The sequence below is a fragment of the Salvia miltiorrhiza genome, chromosome 1, assembly GCF_028751815.1.
Source record: "Salvia miltiorrhiza cultivar Shanhuang (shh) chromosome 1, IMPLAD_Smil_shh, whole genome shotgun sequence".
In the NCBI taxonomy this organism is placed as follows: Eukaryota; Viridiplantae; Streptophyta; class Magnoliopsida; order Lamiales; family Lamiaceae; genus Salvia; species Salvia miltiorrhiza.
The window spans coordinates 55,004,929-55,018,834 of NC_080387.1; the positions used below are offsets into that span (position 1 = coordinate 55,004,929).

The following is a 13,906-nucleotide window of genomic DNA, read 5'->3' on the forward strand; positions in this document are numbered from 1 at the left end:
TTATCATCCAAAACAAATTGGGGAAATTCTCAATTCAACACATCCTAACAAATTGTGTTGAGCATATGCCATTCCTAAGTAACAAGCTCTATCTCTCCCTCCTCGTTTTTTTGTTTAAAAACTGATTAACAAGGCTACTTTTCGCACATAAAAACTAGGCTCCAATTTCACACGGGACTTATCAAATGATTAAATTCACAGACTTATCACTTCAACATTAACTAAGTGGAGTATTAATTATGTCTACTCCCCCATATTAAAAGGAATAACAAATCTGTTAATTGGTCTCTCTAGTCCATTCATTGCAGTAATATTAACTCATTAATTTTTTATCCACTATTTTTGCATGATTTTTCCCATTTTACATACAAAACGGCGGCTCTGATTACATGTTGCAAAATCAATTAATTATTGTAAAATACGTATGTGTTTGATAGAATGTCTCCAAGAAAATTCTCTATGCCCAAAAAATACGGACGAAGTGAGATTAATTTTACAATTTTTGTTATTTCAAAATTAAATTCTACAATTTTGTTTTGACAGGAATATGTATAGGTTTATTATATACTATATATAGTATCTGGACATGCAATAATAAATATATCTATAGATATAATAATATACTTGTTTTGTATCAAGTAGGTTCACCATAAATTCTTCCAATCAAAATATATCTGATTTAAATATGAAGACACTTTGGTCATGGCATATGTCTGATAAAATAGCAAAATATCGAATTTATCGGAAAAATGAATAAAGAAACACAATTTCTATCTGTAATACATAGATGTAGCAAACTACTAGTAAAAACGAATATACAATAGTTGAAGATATATTTTTTGTAGAACACCATTAATTATACGGCCATAAAATAGCAAATTCAATATTTTATTTATTTATTAAAGGGTGTGTTTAATTTGTAGTCAAAATAACAGAGATTCTCGTACTCAAACAGTGACGCCGTTACGTTTCCAATTTCCCTTTCTCCCTTTTCATAATTTTATCCAAAAGGGGGGCAAAAAAAAGAGAGAAAACAGTGACAGAAAAATAATAAAAGGAAAAGAAATATGAAGAAAAATAGGAATTTTATCAAACGCTTCAATCAATCAACGACCCAGAGAGTACTGATCAGATCTAGGCCCTTTGCTTTCTTTCCTTTTCATACGCCATTAACCCCTCTCCCTCTCCCTCTCTACTTAGCTACATTATCACTCAACTTCTACGGATCTTCACGCTCTTTGCTCTCTCCTACCAGCCCAACTCACAGAGATGCGAATACTTCTTCTTTCAGGTAACGCCATTTTTTCAGTTGCTCTTTATTCCGTGTTTTCTTCTTTCATTTTTTGTAATTTCTTAGCTGTTTTGCTTGCTAGGTTTTCGTAGCTTTTAATTCGTGGTCTAGTATGTAACTTAAGATTATTTTGTGTGCGTGGAACTGAGTGATTTGTTAATGTTGTTAAATTTCCTTGTTTCATTCTCCGCGTTATGATGTGATGTGTGTGAGATTTTTTTTCGAGGGTTGTTGAACATTTTTATTTTCTTTAAAATTCTGCTGTAAGAGCACACTAGCTGCAGTCAGCATTTACCTTTTCATTTCTCGTTTTTGTGTGTGTGGTTAGGGTCACTTTCGTGTTCGTTAATAACATATTTTCTTTTAATATCAGGTGAATTGGAATAGTATTATTTAATTATTTTGATGAAGAGCTGGCAATGAAACAGCATTCGGAATTTCAAATCGTGAAGGGCAAGAATTGGAAACTTCTGAACTGAATGACTTGTGTGAAAAATTTTGTCAAAAAAGAAGACCGAAAAATATTCAATTCTGAAAATAGTAACTAATTATGTAATTATGCTTTCTTCTTGTATTTTGTATATGGATTTTCCGGTGCATGCAATTGGATAGGATTAAGGAAGTAAAATTAACTTCTTTTAACTGGTCCATGCTTGAAGGTTTTGTTAGATCTTGTAATTTCATAGAATGTCCTAAGCCTGTCATAGGGCATTTTTCGCAGCTGATGTATGTGAACTATTCGACCCCAATTCTCTGGGAATGCAATTGATCACCAAGGATCTCTTTAAATCTTTAGGCACATTTCCATTAAATTTATGACTTGGCATTCTAGGAATGTCTACACGGAATGTGCATGTTTGCTATAATGTCTGAGGTGTCTTGGCAGGGGATCAATTCCACTAAATTTGGTTTCTTGAATTTGTTCTTACTTCTTATAAATGAAATTTCCGTTGGACTAACAGGAGGCGAATTGGATATCATCCTTGCTTGAATATTGAGTAAGCCAGGCTCATTACTGTGGAAAAGAGTGCAAAGATTTTGGTGTGCGGTCCTCCAGTGAATAGCTTGTTATGGCATCAGTGCAGAACCGGTTTCTGCAGCCACAGCAACCTCCATCGCCTCGGGTATGTTGATTATGAACGTATGCATCTTCATTTGCCATTTACACTGTTGCTTCTTGTGCCCATATGTCCCCGATTAGGTATAGGATTCCTATGTTATTAGTTGAGGTATCTCCCATGTCACATGGATTCCATTTTTCTTGATGATGCTAGCAGCATCCCTTGTTTGTTCGCACTTTATAATTCCAGAATCCAGAAAATTAGTATATCTTATATCGTTGGACCTTTGGTTATGATTCAAATATATTAATGGGACTCCATAGAGGCGCAGAAAGTAGGTTCAAAAGTGTCTCTTTGTTAGCTCAAATGCATAATTTAAAAATTTGTTGAGAATTTTGATGAGTTAGAGCATATTTATGGTATATATGATTGAGAATATCATCTATGCCACAGTAAGATGATAGATTCTGGAGTGTTTTACGGGTATGCAACTTTTCCTCTATGTTTTGGGGATATTCCAGTCCCTTTGAGGTGTCTTTCCGTGATCCAGCCCTCTGAAGGCAGGCTTCCTATACCTTTTGGGAAGTTGAACTTAAAGTTGGAAAGAACTAATTACTCCCTCCGTCCACCAATTAAAGGCCTAGGGGAAAAAACACGGGTTTTAAGAAAAAGTGTATTTTTATTAGATGAGTGGAGAAAGGGTCCCACTTTTTAAGAAAAAGTGTATTTTTATTAGTGGAGTGGAGAAAGGGTCCCACTTTTTTGTAAAGAATCTTTGACTTTTTTGATTAAATAATGAATAAAAACTTACCAAAAATAGGTAGGCCTTGTTTTTGTGGACGTCCCAAAAAGGCAAGTAGGCCTTGAATTGGTGGACGGAGGGAGTATTTGTTAAGCTGATAGTTGTCTCGGAAGTCGGAGCAAATAATCATCATGCACACCGTTAGAGATTGGATCTCATGATATCTTCTTTTTACACCTGCTTACTTGTTATTTTGTCATTTCAAATTAAGTGCAACAATAGTTCTATTTTTTAAGTAAAACATTCAGGTAGTCTCAGCTATTCTTGAAGTAAAAAAGTACCCATCGGGACCTATTGTTGTGGCTTATTTCTCTTATTGTCTTCCATATTTCAGATTTATGTATCAGTCTACAAACATTTGTTTGAATGGACATCTGATGATACTGATTTATTACATTGACAGCGCAAACGATGGGCAGGTTGTTTGGGTGGACTGTCTTGCTTCAGGACACAAAAAGGTGGAAAGCGTATTGTTCCTGCATCACGCATCCCTGATGCCAATGCTATATCAAATCAGCCAAATGGGCCTCAAGGTGGTGGATTGCCCAATCAGGCTACTGGCGTTGCTTTGTCTCTTTTAGCTCCACCATCCTCACCGGCATCGTTCTCAAATTCTGGACTCCCATCAACAGCTCAGTCGCCCAACTGCTTCTTGTCTGCCAATTCACCTGGAGGTCCTTCATCTACTATGTTTGTCACTGGTCCATATGCTCACGAGACTCAACTGGTCTCTCCTCCCGTATTCTCGACTTTCACAACTGAGCCATCTACAGCTCCTTTAACTCCTCCGCCAGAGCTGGCACATTTGACAACCCCATCTTCACCAGATGTGCCTTACGCACATTTCCTTTCATCATCTGCGAAATTCAAAACCACTGATAAGAACGGCTACCCTGCTGCAAATGATCTTCAATCAACATACTTACTCTATCCGGGAAGTCCTGCAAGTACGCTGAGATCACCAATTTCAAGGACATCCGGTGATTGCTTATCGTCATCCTTTAATGAAAGGGAGTTCCCCTCTCAGTGGGATCCCTCTATTCCTTCAGAAGGGTCTCCGTATGCAAAGTCCGACTCAGGCATGTTTCTTGGTGCCCAGGCTGCTGGAGCCTCCAAGTCACGTCAAGATTCCAATTTCTTCTGCCCAGAGACGTTTGCTCAGTTCTACCTTGACCATTCATCCTTTTCTAATTCTGGTGGTAGGCTAAGTATTTCCAAGGAATCTGATGCTTATTCAAATGGTGGAAATGGATACCAGAATCGTCAGAACAAAACTTGCAAACCAGATGCTGAGGAACTTGAAGCTTACAGAGCATCTTTTGGGTTCAGTGCAGATGAAATCATCACCACAACTAATTATGTTGAGATCTCCGATGTGTTAGACGACTCTTTTAGCATAACACCTTTTGCTTCCAACAAGCCTACTGAGGAGGAACGTATTACGACTCCACCCAGAAAAGAGGTATTTGAAACCGAGAAGAAGGAAGAACATTTTCCTTGCCCACAGCTCAGTAAAGTACGACTGAATCGTTCAAGTAGCGTGCATATTGGGGTTCCAGCTTCATATAATCATGTTGAAGGTGAATTATGTGTTTCCCATTTACATAATCTTCTTACCTTGAGTTAAGCTTGTTAGAAATTCTTTTACGTTGGTCTTCTTATAAAAAATAGAGTGATCTTCGTATTGCTATATTCTGTCAATTTTCATCGGTTGACTAGAAAATTGGCTTCTTATAGCTTTACTCTTTCCTATAAATTAAATTGAAAAAAATGACTTGATACTTGATAATATTAAGCTCTATCTATTCTGCAGATGATTGAATCTACTCACTTCTTGTCACTCCGTCTTCCTTGTATCTCTTTCCCTGACAATAAGAATAATTTTTCTCATGTCTCAGATCAAGTCCCACAGAGGCGGTTAGGGGATACTGGACGAAGCTTCCACAGTAACCACACTCTGAGTGACGGCGACAGCATATTCTCTAAGATGGGTGCTTCCAGAATTGGGCGTAAGTATCATTTTGGTGCATCAAACTCTGATGCAGAGATTGAGTACAGGAGAGTGTCAAGCTTGAGAGAAGGGCGCTACCGGAGAGTAAGTTAAGGTTAGGTTACTCTGCCTTGCCTTCCGTGGCACGAGCAGCTGTGAGGAACTTTTGTTGGGTGTTCCTCAAACGTGCGTCGCGTCTGTCGTGTAATGTGCCTCCTAGAGAGGCTATGTTTCACATGAAAATGCTGGGAATGGATCACCTGAGGATTAGTTTGGAGCTAAGTGGAAGATGAGACTGTTTTTTTGTATGTAAATCAGTAAATGTTTAAACTTGTGCATGGTTGTAAAATGGTAGTAGTGGCTTTAAATATAATTGTGTAATATGTAGTGCCCACTCAACATTTTGGGATCATGTCTGATTAGGTCAGCTCCTCTTGATTGTACAAATCTTTATTCACTGCTATACAGTTTAGTATCTACTCATTTCAGCCCTTGATGTTTTTCTGATAGAATTCTTGTTGCATTTTTATTTCATGTGTTTTTGTGGTTTGCATATATGAGCACAATTTTATTAACTGACGTGGCACGATTTATTTAATCACGTGGAGTAAGAAACCCAACTTTAGACATAATCAAGTACGAACCCAGTTGAGATGAGTGCCACGTTAGTTCATCAACGGCTGAAAAATCTTAGGTGTCTAATACACTACAAATTAAAAATTTGATTTTTTTTAGAATAAAAATTTGATTTTTGATTGCAACAATTCAAAAATGAGGTGGTCTCTTGTACACCCGGATGTACCATACATTTGGATTGTACCCAAACCAGATCCTAATTCAGTTGGACTATCTTGATTCATTTATTCTTGAAATGACATTAACACTTACACGATATGACACTAACACTATTTTGTTTTACAAATGACACTATTTTGAAAATAACACTAACACTATTTTCTTTTACAAATGACACTATTTCGAAAATAACATTACCCCTATTTTGTTTTACAAATAACACTATTTCGAAAATGACAATAACACTATATCGAAATAACACTAACACTTGACATTCGAATAGAATAGTCCAATTAAATTAAATCCGAGTTAAAGTTCGGGTCAGGTACAACCCGAGTGTACCGTACGTCCCGAATGTACATGAGATTTTGTGTTAAAAAATTGAAATGAATTTGCAACAATGCCCAATGAGTGAGAAATCAAACTTTACACATAGTTAAAGAGGAGCCCAATTAGATGAGTCGCACCATGTCACTTAATCAAGTCTCAATTCCTACGAATTAAAAATTTGAGTTTTGATATTCTCCAAAAAAAAAAAATACTACTATGAGTTTTGATTTTAACAGTTCAAAAATTAAATCGAATTTACAATAATGGCCAATGTTTGATATTTAATTAGCAATTATCCCAGCTTCTAGAACCCCATAACACTCTTCCTTGACTGCATTCATCATTCTACCTCACGTCAATGGATTTGAACGACCACATTGAGAAAATCCTATTCACGGAGCAACAAATCTCCGAAAGGGTTTCTGAACTCGCATCCACAATCACCGCTGATTTCAAAGCCGCCGAGGTTGCTCCGGCGGTTGTGGGTGTCGCCACCGGAGCTTTTCTTTTCGTGGCAGACCTCGTGCGGAAGATTCATCTGCCCCTCACCGTCGATTTCGTGCGCGCCGAATCGTACGGGTCGGGTACCGTCTCCAATGGCCACCCCACGATCTCCTTCGGCCTGAAAGTCGATGTTCGAGGGAAGCACGTTATTCTGGTACGGGTGGTGAAGTTTTTCCGCTTCTTGCTAGGGTTTTCGAATCTGTTTGAACCGCTTGCTGTTTGTTGCCTTCATTGTGTTCGACGATTTTACTGAGAGAGTATTTATAGTTACGCGTGTTTTATGTCATGCTCTTCCTTCTTTATATACTAGTATGTTTTATACGACGAAATATGCCACCACCATTATACCTAGTTCATTATGTGCTTTTCCTCTGAGGAGATGTTGATGATATTTGGGGCAATTAGATTGGAATTTGTTCCTGTATTAGCCTGTGGATTCTGTGTCTGTATGCATTGGTTTAAGATTTTGTAGGGTTGTAAATGGGGATTTCCTCCATTTCTTTTATTGTAGCGATTAGCAGCGTTGTCTCCAATTGTTGGTTAATGAGATCAGTTTGTAAATCCTCCACGTTTTATGGTTTATGCAGCTTACCTAGAAGTCTATTCTGATTGTTTTCTTTGCTGCTTAGGTTGAGGATATTGTTGATACAGGGAACACGTTGTCCTGCCTCACTGATTACATGAAAACGGAGGGTGCCTCTTCTGTGTCTGTTTGCACTCTTCTTGATAAACCAGCAAGGCGAAAGGTTCACTTTCAAGTTGTTGGTGAAGGGAAGTATTACCGTGGCTTTGAGGTGATCTCTCTCTCAACGCCACCCTACTACTGATTATGTATGAATCTTGAAGATGGTTTCTTCACTTTCTATTTTCCCGATAAGTTGTATGCCACGCTTGATGCCTATATTTGATTTATTCATAAGAGAAGATGATGTCTTTTAACAAAGGGACTAATTTCAATAATTCCTAGAACTTCTTATTTCATTGTTGTGGTGATATAAAATGTTTCAAATGCATTATTTCACCGATTCCTAGAACTTTTCTAGTCACATAGTTTATGATACCATTCCCTAATATTATCTTTTGCAATCATCTATAACATGCCATGGTCCAACTTAGCAAAACATCACAATTCACCAGTCATGGACTCAGTGAAGCCAAGCCTTTCACCCTAGCTTCATTTGTAGCCATTCAGAATTTCAGATTCAAATAAAGTATTCATGATTGAGTTCATCCAATCCAATTAAAGTAATAACTCTTGCAGGGGTGATGTATTACCAACATTGGATATTCTACCCTTGATGGATAATCTTCCACTACTTCCCGAGTCAAATCTAGGTTCACTGGTCTTAGATTGAATTAATATACTTGTTTTTCTTTTATAACTCAAATCAGTTGCTACTAATCTTGTGCTAAGCAACCTGTCTTGAATTATTATTTTACTAACGTATTTTCACGTATCGGCAGTGCCCAGATGACTTTGTTGTGGGCTACGGACTCGACTTTGCTGAGCAGTACAGGAACTTGCCATATGTTGGTGTCTTGAAGCCTGAGATTTACAAGTGAGAGACTTCATTTTAACTGTGGAGAAATGCAGCAGTGTGTAAGCATTCACTCAAACGTGTGAAGAAGCTTGCAACATTTGAATGCTTGGAGATCTTGATGAACTCTTTGCTGGAAAAATAAACCTCAGATTTTTTGTTTCTTTTTCTCAGTATATTGTCAACTACTGCTCAAGTGTAAATGTTCTTTGGTTTAGTTCTCTATTTATTCCAGCTATTTTAATTAATTGATTGTCACAGCGTTTCTTAAGCCTTATAATTGGTTCATTTTGTTACTCCATTTGATTGGAATGTGCAATCTCAGTACTTATTGATGAAGATGTTTATTTTGTGTGATAAGGTGATACTAGTAAATGACATACTTGTATTAATTTTTTTTTAATATTTCCTACCACACAGTAAATGATTTGTGCTAATGCGTTTGAGAGTCATCTACACATGATACAAAAGTTTATATGATCTAATTTATAACCCAACATCTCTATCTATACATATTTTGGAAATAAAATTTAGAAATTGCTCATTCTTTATAACATTGTCACTATGTAACTCTACATTTGATGCACACTACTAGTCACTAGATAAACCCCCATTTCTATTGCAAGGGGTAAGAATCCGACTGAAAATTGTGAGATCAACAGTCATAGATAAAATCCGTCTGTGTCAGATCTCATCTTATCATCCGAAGATGAAGTATTTATTTTTGGCGCTTGATTTGGGACATCCAAAGAGGTTATTTTTTACTAATATTGATTTTAAGAAAATACAAAAACGAAATAATGAAGTACTCCCTCCATCTCACTTCAAATGTCCCACTTTTCATAATGGGACGTCTCACTCCAAATGTCTCATACTTTTTTTGGCAATTCACTTTCTCTCATAATATTTAAATAATTTTCACCAACCCATTTTATTTACTTTATATCCACTTTATCTACTTTATTCACATTTCTTAATTTCCGTGCCCAAAAGAAAGGTGACATTTAGAGCGGGATCGGAGGGAGTATTTATTTTTGGTGGTTGATTTGGGACATCCAAAGAGGTTATTTTTTACTAATATTGATTTTAAGAAAATACAAAAACGAAATAATTTTAGGCTGCGACATAACGACATCATCCATCCAATTCCAGTGTGCAGTTCTCATCTCCTCTCTCTCTCTCTCTCTCTCTCTCTCACATCCCTAAACCCCACAGCTTCAAAAACCCCAAAAACTCATTCTACAAAAAGATCGGCCCTTTCCTACTGATTTCGTACAAACCAGAAATGGGCACAACAGCAAAAGCACTCTCCACCTCTCTCCTCTCTCTACCCAAATGCCTCTATTTCCACCGCCCCCTTTACTTCTCCCTACCATTCCACGCTCACCGCCCTCCTCGCAGGGTACTCCTCCATAAATTCCGGCCACTCTGCACCGCCGCCCCCGCCGCACCGCCGGCGGTCGAAGAGGCGGAATCGTTGCAACCCTTGAAGCATTCGATTCTCCTGGAACGACTCAGGCAGCGGCACCTCAAGGACTCTCCCCAGCCTTCGAAACCCACGGCTGCGGCGTCGCAGAAAGTGAGACATGGTGTTGCCGAAAGTGAGGGTTCGAGGAGGAAGAAGGGCGGAGCGGCGGAGACGGCTTCGAGTTTCGAGGAGCTGGGTTTGAGTGTGGAAGTGATGGCGGCGTTGGGCGAGATGGGGATTACGGAGCCGACGGAGATTCAGTGTATTGGAATTCCCGCGGTTTTGGATGGGAAAAGCGTGGTGTTGGGCTCGCACACTGGCTCTGGCAAGACTCTGGCTTACCTTTTGCCTCTTGTTCAGGTTTAATCATATTGTGGGATTTTTTGTTATTTTTGTTTTCTGTGATTAATAAACTACAATTGAATATTAATAAACCCTAATTGGGGATCGCTGAACCCTAATTGGGTTTAATTAGGGCGGATGTGTTTGCCTTTAACCTTAAGCATTTTCTGGGAGATTTGTAACGGAAACTCTATTTACCATTTTTTTTCTTTGAAGAAAAAAGGTGGCACTTGATTAGTTGTGCTAATGTTGCTGTGTACGTGATGGATGTGTTACTAGTGTTGAACTATGTTCTTGCCTAGTTCTTTGGGTGCCTTTGACACTTGGAGATGAACTAATTTACCGTGAAACTCTGGAATTGAAGTACTGAAACTCCTTATTTTCATGTTAAAATTCTAGTTGCTGAGAAGGGACGAGGATTTGCACGGTATGCTGATGAAGCCCAGACGCCCACGGGCTGTTGTACTGTGCCCAACGAGGGAGCTGTGTGAGCAGGTTGGTTTTTTTGTTTCTCACTTTTGTGGCTTAACGATATAACCAATGTCCATGCAACCAATGAAGTTCAAATGCACGTCTAGGTGTTCCGTGTTTCCAAGTCCATTAGTCCACCATGCACGATTCAGATCAACCATGGTAAGTGGTGGTGGGCGTATAAAGCCTCAAGAAGATTCCTTGAACTGCCCGATTGACATGGTTGTGGGGACCCCTGGCCGGGTTCTGCAACATATAGAAGAAGGCAATTTGGTTTATGGGGACATCAGATATTTGGTAATCAGCCTCCTATCTCACTACACTTTCATACTCTTATAAACAACTTGTATTGCCGATTGTTGTATTTCCTCAGCTTGTTGAAGGTTTCAATCTCTTGGTAGGTGTTGGATGAAGCTGACACCATGTTTGATCATGGATTTGGCCCTGACATCCGAAAATTTCTTGCTCCACTAAGGAGTCGTGCGTCTAAGCCTGATGGTCTAGGATTTCAAACAGTATTAGTAACTGCAACAATGACTACGGTATGCTTAGTAGACTTGTGATCAAATAAATGTGAAACCTAATGCAGATATGAACTTTATTTCTCCAAATTTTCGAAGTCATTTTATTTTTGGCCTTCCTTCTCAATGTGATTGAATTGCTATTTTTTAGTATTGATTTTGCAAACTATGACTTCTAAAAGAATTTAACCCTTCGCCTGATGGTTCTTGTACCTCCATGATGCTTCTTCACTGCTGCTGGATTTAACAAAGCATTTCATTTATGAAGGCAGTGCAAAAGCTGGTTGACGAAGAATTTCAAGGAATTGCTCATCTACGTACTTCTTCACTCCATAAGAAGATTGCTTCTGCCCGTCATGATTTCGTTAAACTCTCAGGTTCTGAAAATAAGCTGGAAGCCTTATTACAGGTGCAGTACTTTCTTCAAGCTTTAATCACTCTGATGTTTCATGAAGTTTAACAAGATGATATACACAACTATTCTCGATTCTTTCAATTTAGTTAATGTGGTTATGGGATCACAGGTCCTTGAACCAAGTTTAGCAAAAGGGAACAGAGTGATGGTTTTCTGCAATACATTGAATTCCAGTCGAGCTGTGGATCACTTTTTGTCTGAAAACCAAGTCTCTACGGTCAATTACCATGGAGAGGTTCCAGCTGAACAAAGGTAAGATGAGATGTGATTATCAATTACTATCATTCTTAGTTTGTGCCCGATGTGGAAGTGTAAATTTGCAAATTCTTCTCTTGGAAGATCAAATACTTGATATCCTTCTTTTCGTTATCTGAATCCGAGAGCTTCTCTTTGGACATTGACTTGTTAGATTTGGACTTCTTTTCACAATTTTCCTGTCTAAAATGATGGTTGTTATATGCGTCCAACGCAGGATTGAGAATCTGGAAAAGTTTAAGAGCAACGATGGAGATTGCCCCACTTTAGTCTGCACAGATCTGGCTGCAAGGGGTTTGGACTTGGATGTCGACCATGTCATTATGTTCGACTTCCCCTCGAATTCTGTAAGCCAAGAGTCCTTTACTGTCCCCTCTTCCACGCACTGCTTTCCTGATAATCTGATTCTTCTTGCTTTTGACCTTGTAGATCGATTATCTCCATCGCACTGGAAGAACTGCTCGTATGGGAGCAAAAGGTACTTTGCATTATTCAAACTTGAAATTTTCCCTGTTATGCATTGGAGCTTTTGTTCAATATGGTGATATAATTTCTCGTGTTGATAGGGAAGGTGACAAGTTTGATCGCCAGAAAGAATTTGATTCTGGCGAGCCGCATCGAGGAAGCAATAATGAAAAACGAGAGCTTGGAATCCCTCTCCGTTGATAGAATCAAAAGGGATCTTGCTAGGTCGCACATAAATCAGCAGAAGGGGCAAAACGAGAAAAGGGAAATGACCTCCAGTTTGAAAAGGAAGGCTCAACCTCAACCTCAAACCGAAGCTCGTGGCGTTGCCAAGAAAAGCTCTTTTTCCAAATCTACAAAAGCTCCCATGATTTCCAAGCCTAAGAAGAAGGTGGTCAAGGTCGTCAGGACATCAAAATCTTCGGGATCTAGCAGCTCGAGAGGTACGTCATCTGGTGGGAGGAAAAATTCAGGTGGAAGAAGCAAAGGCGGAAGCGGAGGCGGAGGCGGTGCATCAACATCAAAGCTAAACGTTGTAGGATTTAGGGGGCGGAGCAGTGTGAAGGCTGCTTGATATCTAATCGTTTATCAAACCCAGTATGCTACTTTTTCTTCATCTACTACGAATGGGGCAACACCTTTTCTATATATAAAAAAGAATGTTAAGAGATATATTGATTTATGAATTGAGATGTCAAATATATCAATCACTATATCAAAATATATAGTGATAGTTTTTTGCAATCTTCTAGTGATGTAAATAAAAATGAAACGTGCATATGAATATTAATTTTCTTTTTTTCATGTACATACGCCTAATATCATAAATTTATACTTACATAGGATAGTACTCCCTTCGTCTTATTAGTATTATCTCAATTACAATATTAGGCGTTCTATTAGTAATGTTTCATATTCTTTTTAATAAAAAAATTAATTATTTAAAATACTTACTAACAATGGATCGAACTCATTTTATACACTAACTATATTTTTCTTAATCTGAGTCCAAAAGTAACTGGACATTGTTAATGGACAGAGGGAGTAATTTAAAAGGTTAACTACACATGAATTATTGAACTTAAAAAAAAAATCTCATTTTGCATACCAATTTTAATTTATAATAAAAATATTCAATTATTCATTTTTTTTTCTTATTTTGTTGTCTCGCTTATTTTACTACCAAACTTAGTGCCAAAGTAATTATCTAAAATTATAATATAGTTTTTGTAGGTTATTGTGCACCGGAATGATAATTTGAAGAATAAAAAACATTTTTGCATGGGAATAACGTAGTTAATTATGATCAAAATTAACTGATTCAAATTTCTTAGAAATAACATAAATACTTGTTTTCTTGAGGGAAAAAGGAATTTTGTATTAACTTAAATTGCAGTTGAATAATATCTTGTTAGCCCAGACAAAAATCCCGACTTCCCGATCATTACATCAACAAAAGAAATAGCAATATTTGCCAAAAAAAATGACCTCTAACATGAATACTTGTTAATTCGCTTTTATTTTCAACTAACATATCATAATTATAAACATTGGCCAAAGAAAAATCTAAAGCTAACTTTTGATATATATTTATACTTTTCGTATTTGTAAGGGAGTATGTATATAAATGATCCTACATTATTTGTTTCGGGGATGAG

At 37.7% G+C, this 13,906-nt stretch overlaps 3 protein-coding genes across 4 annotated transcripts; all 3 read left to right on the forward strand.

Annotated features, from left to right (window-relative positions):
- Positions 1-1,032: 1,032 nt before the first annotated feature.
- LOC130994870 (uncharacterized protein At1g76660-like) lies at positions 1,033-5,635 on the forward strand. Of its 2 annotated transcripts, XM_057919992.1 has the most exons (5): positions 1,063-1,291; positions 1,665-1,744; positions 2,254-2,415; positions 3,558-4,734; positions 5,053-5,635. In XM_057919992.1, the coding sequence occupies exons 3-5, from the start codon at positions 2,362-2,364 to the stop codon at positions 5,256-5,258; spliced, it is 1,437 nt and encodes a 478-aa protein (XP_057775975.1). In that variant the 5' UTR covers positions 1,063-1,291; positions 1,665-1,744; positions 2,254-2,361; the 3' UTR covers positions 5,259-5,635. The 2 variants fall into 2 exon arrangements, with proteins under 2 accessions (XP_057775966.1, XP_057775975.1); XM_057919983.1 differs by lacking the exon at positions 1,665-1,744 and having other exon boundaries at positions 1,033-1,291.
- Positions 5,636-6,404: 769 nt separating this feature from the next.
- On the forward strand, positions 6,405-8,559 carry LOC130994881 (uncharacterized). The gene is made up of 3 exons (XM_057920002.1): positions 6,405-6,927; positions 7,403-7,567; positions 8,238-8,559. Exons 1-3 carry the CDS (start codon positions 6,628-6,630, stop codon positions 8,334-8,336), a joined length of 564 nt encoding a protein of 187 aa, XP_057775985.1. The 5' UTR covers positions 6,405-6,627; the 3' UTR covers positions 8,337-8,559.
- Positions 8,560-9,456: 897 nt separating this feature from the next.
- On the forward strand, positions 9,457-12,920 carry LOC130994889 (DEAD-box ATP-dependent RNA helicase 39-like). Its single transcript, XM_057920013.1, is given in 10 exon segments — positions 9,457-10,139; positions 10,521-10,616; positions 10,700-10,726; positions 10,728-10,889; positions 10,994-11,134; positions 11,382-11,522; positions 11,638-11,780; positions 12,001-12,130; positions 12,213-12,261; positions 12,350-12,920. Coding segments are annotated over 10 exon segments (1,905 nt in total). The 5' UTR covers positions 9,457-9,596; the 3' UTR covers positions 12,823-12,920.
- Positions 12,921-13,906: the final 986 nt, after the last annotated feature.

What these genes read in the sequence shown, in the direction of transcription:
- LOC130994870 (XM_057919983.1), top strand. Translation starts at nt 2,362, where the DNA reads ATGGCATCAGTGCAGAACCGGTTTCTGCAGCCACAGCAACCTCCATCG. An exon ending in AGCAACCTCCATCGCCTCGG is followed by an intron (nt 2,416 to 3,557) that starts GTATGTTGATTA and finishes TTACATTGACAG; the next exon opens with CGCAAACGATGGGCAGGTTG. An exon ending in TTCATATAATCATGTTGAAG is followed by an intron (nt 4,735 to 5,052) that starts GTGAATTATGTG and finishes CTCATGTCTCAG; the next exon opens with ATCAAGTCCCACAGAGGCGG.
- LOC130994881 (XM_057920002.1), top strand. Translation starts at nt 6,628, where the DNA reads ATGGATTTGAACGACCACATTGAGAAAATCCTATTCACGGAGCAACAA. An exon ending in GAGGGAAGCACGTTATTCTG is followed by an intron (nt 6,928 to 7,402) that starts GTACGGGTGGTG and finishes TTTGCTGCTTAG; the next exon opens with GTTGAGGATATTGTTGATAC. An exon ending in AGTATTACCGTGGCTTTGAG is followed by an intron (nt 7,568 to 8,237) that starts GTGATCTCTCTC and finishes ACGTATCGGCAG; the next exon opens with TGCCCAGATGACTTTGTTGT.